The 5,157-nt window shown below is 30.3% G+C and overlaps 2 protein-coding genes across 2 annotated transcripts; both read left to right on the top strand.

Moving 5' to 3' along the window:
• Positions 1-2,065: 2,065 nt before the first annotated feature.
• Positions 2,066-3,067, top strand: LOC119682445 (glucose 1-dehydrogenase-like). Its single transcript, XM_038095893.1, has one exon. The coding sequence runs from the start codon at positions 2,204-2,206 to the stop codon at positions 2,972-2,974; it is 771 nt and encodes a 256-aa protein (XP_037951821.1). The 5' UTR covers positions 2,066-2,203; the 3' UTR covers positions 2,975-3,067.
• Positions 3,068-3,800: 733 nt separating this feature from the next.
• Positions 3,801-4,777, top strand: LOC119680730 (uncharacterized oxidoreductase TM_0325-like). Its single transcript, XM_038093686.1, has one exon. The coding sequence runs from the start codon at positions 3,856-3,858 to the stop codon at positions 4,645-4,647; it is 792 nt and encodes a 263-aa protein (XP_037949614.1). The 5' UTR covers positions 3,801-3,855; the 3' UTR covers positions 4,648-4,777.
• Positions 4,778-5,157: the final 380 nt, after the last annotated feature.

Here is a 5,157-nt window from a genome sequence, read left to right as displayed (position 1 = left end):
AAATTTGAATGCACTGCGCTATATTTAAAAAAAAATTACCGGGCAATTGATTGTAAAAAAGTAGTAAAACTAATTTGCGCCCAATATTAGAAAAAGTATAAAGCAAAAAATGATCAAAGTGATTTAATTATAAATTTTTTTGAAATAATAAAGTAAGTAAATAATAATAATTATATTTTCAAAATACTAGTGCATATAATTAATAAATTAATGTTTTGTAGATGGTGAGACATTGTGTTAGAGGCTGTGCCACTTACAAGACGTTACACAAATTTCCAGCAACCGGTGATGAAGGAATGCAATTGTTATTATTCGTTGTACTATAATCTGTGAAATATTTGAAATATGAATTATTTCTTTGGCAAGTTTTCGTATTGGTCTATTAATATTCAGTACTGTGCAAATAATAATAAAAAATACCATCACTATTGTTTTTTTATATGTTTTACAACTACTGTATTTAAGTATTTTAAGATGCTACATTTTTAATATTAAGTTTATTATAAACATGTTTATTCTATATTTACTTATTTGTCTAACTATAACCGTTTGAGTATTGTATGAATTGTATCAAGTGTATTTTTTAATAAAAATTAAATTTATATATAAATATATTTATTAAATGCATAAAAGATAACGAATGTGTGTGTTAGATGTGTCTCTAAAAAATAATACTATAATATTTAATTTCATGTTGTTTGAATTTATTTGCAGTAAAAGAATGTTGAAATGTTTTTAAAAACATAAATTTTTTAAAAACATCAAAAAAGTATGAAGTAATTAATTTACAACACAACTTTTTGAATAAGTATTAAGAAAATTTCCCCAAAACTAATAATACATAAAATAAAAACAAATTATAATATTTAATTAGTTAACACAAAATGTTTATTAAAAATTAACGATGTGCGCACACTCCCTTGCGCATCAAGGACCTATTCGGTACTGACTACAAAATTCGTTTTACGAAATCATAAAATGAAATTTTGTAGGCAAAAATCGAACCATGCTCGTTGACATGCGTGCGCACCCTCACGCATCAACTATTTATTCGGTACTGATTATAAAATTCGTTTTACGAATTAATAAGAATGAAAATTTCTTAGGCAATGCTCTATTTTAAAAATGCATTCACCATAATAGAGTGGCCGTGCAAGCAATAAAATTAGTATTTATTGTTTAAAAATTTATTTAATTTTGAAATTATTTTCTACAATTTCTAACGAAATCCAATATATATTAAATAAATTTTGGAATATTATATTTCTTGAAGTGAACAATGCTATATACTCAGTTATTTATTTCTGAAAATAAGTAAAATAAATTATAATATCACTTTTGATATGCTTAACACTGAATTACTATTATAAAAATTAATTATTTCTATTTTTCAGTACACAATTTATTTGCATAGATATGTGAATTTAATGCTGCATGCAATAGAATATAAATTGTATATATTAATGTCATATAACTTTAAATTTCATTATACAATATACCCAATTTACAAATATTTTAACTACAAAAAGCTATTTAAATGGAAAACATTATTAACATGATATTATACTGAATTTAATTTCAAAACATATTTTTTTCAATTTCAAGCTAAAATAGATTTTAATTGCTTTCAACATATTATATGAAACCCTTCTGAACTATTTTCGCACATCAAAAATATAAAAAGTAGTATAAATAATTGTGTAACATACTCAATTACAATCACAAAAATTTTTTGCATGATTATATGTTATTGTAAATAATTCCATTTAATTTAACAATATTCAAATTATATGTAATGTATGCTTATATTCATTTATGAGTATTTATATGTATATCTGCTTAAATAAAAACTTATACAGTAAGTAGTTGAAAAAAAGTTATGCAGCAGCCCTGAAAGAGCATGAAAGAGCGTAAAAGTGGCATAAATGTGGTTTAATCACACTTATTTAATACGTGTGACAAAAATGTTATAAAAAATGAATTTTCTTAAGCAATTTCTCTTAGTTTTGATCGAGGTGGGCGGAGTTTCCATTCTATAAAAGATATTCTCTGATATAAACCATCATAAGAAATTTAGAAAATATCTGGCACCCTGTCAATATTGTATAACAAACATCAAGTACTAATTTTGAAGAGCTTTGATAAAAACAGTTATTTTAATCAAACTGTGCCATAAGTACCAGTGGGTCATCGCATATTTGCTATGGACTTCAACAATAAAGTCGTTATTGTCACAGGTGCCAGTTCTGGCATAGGTGCTGAAACAGCAGTACATTTTGCCGAATTGGGTGCACTTCTAACCATCGTGGGACGTAATTTAGAGAAACTCAAAGAAGTAGCAGGAAAGGTAACAAAAGCCAAAGGTAATGAACCACTGCTGGTACAAGCTGATATGAACAAAGAAGACGATGTGAAGCGCATTGTAAACGATACACTATCCAAATATAATAAAATCGATGTATTGGTTAATAATGCTGGAATATTGGAAACCGGTACCATTGAAAATACCAGCCTTGAGCAATACGATCGAGTTATGAACACAAATATACGTTCAGTATATCAGTTAACCATGTTAGCTGTGCCAGAATTAATAAAAACAAAAGGAAATATTGTAAATGTTTCGAGTGTGAATGGCATACGTTCTTTTCCGGGTGTGTTGGCTTACAACATTTCCAAAGCTGCTGTTGATCAATTCACACGCTGTGTTGCCCTTGAACTGGCCTTGAAGGGTGTCCGCTGCAACGCTGTTAATCCCGGTGTGGTTATTACAGAAATACATAAACGTGGTGGCATGGATGAGGCCACCTATGCTAAATTCTTAGAACATTCACGTACCACTCACGCCTTAGGTAGACCAGGTGAAGTTCGCGAAGTATCGAATGCTATTACCTTTTTGGCAAGTGATTGTGCTAGTTTTACTACTGGTGCTAGCTTACCTGTTGATGGTGGTAGACATGCTATGTGCCCACGTTAAGTTTTTGTATACGAGAAGCTATTAAAAGCTTAAATGTTATATTGCACAGATTTGCATTTATTTCTAAAATAAATTTATTATGTGCTCATTTTATACAATTATTGTTTTCTATTTTAAACTATCGTAAGTTCGGAAGGGATAGCAATATATTATTTTTTTTTATAAATCAACACTTGTTGATTATAATTACAAATAAAGTTATAATGCTAGTCACAGTTCAATGCCAACAAATTTTGAATGAAATTAATTTGTCGTAGTTCAAACTGTCGCATTTTTTATACTAATCGAAGAGTAATTAGACCTAACTAATCACATAAAAAAGTTAAGCACAGAACATAAAACTTTATAAACTTTTTGAAAATAGTATTGTTAGTAAAAACGTTTATGTTGAATAAAAAACACTTATAGAGTGGAATGTCAATAACGTGCACTTCGTTATAAAATAATTGTCATTTCCTTCCGCAGAACCTCTAAAGGCGTGGTATCTCGAACAAAATATTTTCTCAGAAGGTATTGACATTAAATTTTTATACTCCATAACTCTTATTTCAAAAAGCAGACTCCGTATGTAGAAATTAGCAAAATAATATAATTATGTCTTACCTAGGGAGGACTCCACAAACTCAGTAATAAAATTAAAAAAGGAATATTTCATTCTACTTTTCTATTATGTGTACTATATAGCGATCTATATCAATTCGTACAAATCTTTAAATTCCAAAACAAACTTGTCTTCAAAACAAACAATATCTAGAATATAGTTAAACAAATTTTTCGACACATCTTTGTTCATTTTGTCATTATACTGCGAATAACTTATGAGGCAGGTGCGCTATTACTACTTTTCATAATTAATTAAATATTAGATCAATATATTAATTATGGTATCTTTTGAAGGAAAAGTGATTCTTATTACTGGTGCCAGTTCGGGTATTGGAGCAGCCACCGCAGTTGAGTTTGCAAAAGAGGGTGCCAGTTTGGCTTTAGTTGGACGAAATGAAGATAAACTAAGAGAAACAGCAAGTAATTGCAAAAAAGCAATTATCAATGATGTCGCAGCAACTCAAACCATCCTTGAGTTAAAAGCTGACATGAATAATGAATTGGAAGTTCAGCATATTATAACCAAAACTATAAAACAATTCCAACGCCTGGATGTGCTTGTAAATGCTGCAGGAATAATTGAAACCGGTTCCATCGAAAACACGAACTTAGAGCAATTCGATCGTCTTATGAATACTAATGTGAGATCCGTCTATCAATTAACAATGTTGGCCGTACCGGAATTAATAAAAACCAAGGGTAATATTGTCAACATATCAAGTGTTTGTGGTTTGCGTGCTTTCCCGAATGTATTGGCTTATAATATATCAAAAACGGCTATTGATCAGTTTACACGATGCGTTGCTTTAGAACTAGCAGCAAAAGGTGTGCGTTGCAATTCTGTCAACCCAGGTGTTATAGCAACGGAATTACATAAACGTGGTGGTATGGATGAAACTGCATATGCAAAATTTTTGGAGCATTGTAAAACTACACATGCATTGGGAAGGGCTGGGGAAGTGCATGAGGTTTCGGGTGTGATTTGCTTTCTAGCTAGCGAGAAAGCCAGCTTTATAACTGGTGTCAACATGCCAGTTGACGGTGGTCGACATGCAATGTGTCCAAGATAAATGCAGAGTGCAATAAGTATAGTATATTTTGAGACTAAGAAATACAATAGCTTAGCTATAATCTTTTCAAAGGTGCTGGTTTAGGACATAAATCTGAATATTTTGTATTGTGAAATTAAATAAAATTTGATGGCAATGCATTCAAATACTAGATTATTTTTTTTTCGTAAAAAAAGTAAATAAATTTAATATGTAATACTTTAAATATGTCCGCTGCCAGAAAACAATATCTGTCATTATACCACAAATTCTGGATGTGCAGAAGGCTAAATTCAACGAAATGTGACACTAATGGCAGCAAACTTAAATTGGATTTCAAAGACAAGGTAGTATTTATCACTGGTGCTTCGTCTGGCATAGGTGCTCAAACAGCTGTGGACTTTGCACAACTCGGTGCTAAATTAGCCTTGGTTGGTAGAAGTAAAGAAGGTCTAGAGAAAACAGCGCAAAGATGTAAATCCAAGGAAAAACCGCTGACACTTCAGGCAGACTTGCAAAGTGAATGCGATA

Source organism: Teleopsis dalmanni, chromosome 2 (genome assembly GCF_002237135.1).
Source record: "Teleopsis dalmanni isolate 2A chromosome 2, ASM223713v2, whole genome shotgun sequence".
NCBI classification, from domain to species: domain Eukaryota; kingdom Metazoa; phylum Arthropoda; class Insecta; order Diptera; family Diopsidae; genus Teleopsis; species Teleopsis dalmanni.
Note: the sequence above shows the minus strand (reverse complement) of the source record. Positions and strands in the feature narration are given on the sequence as shown.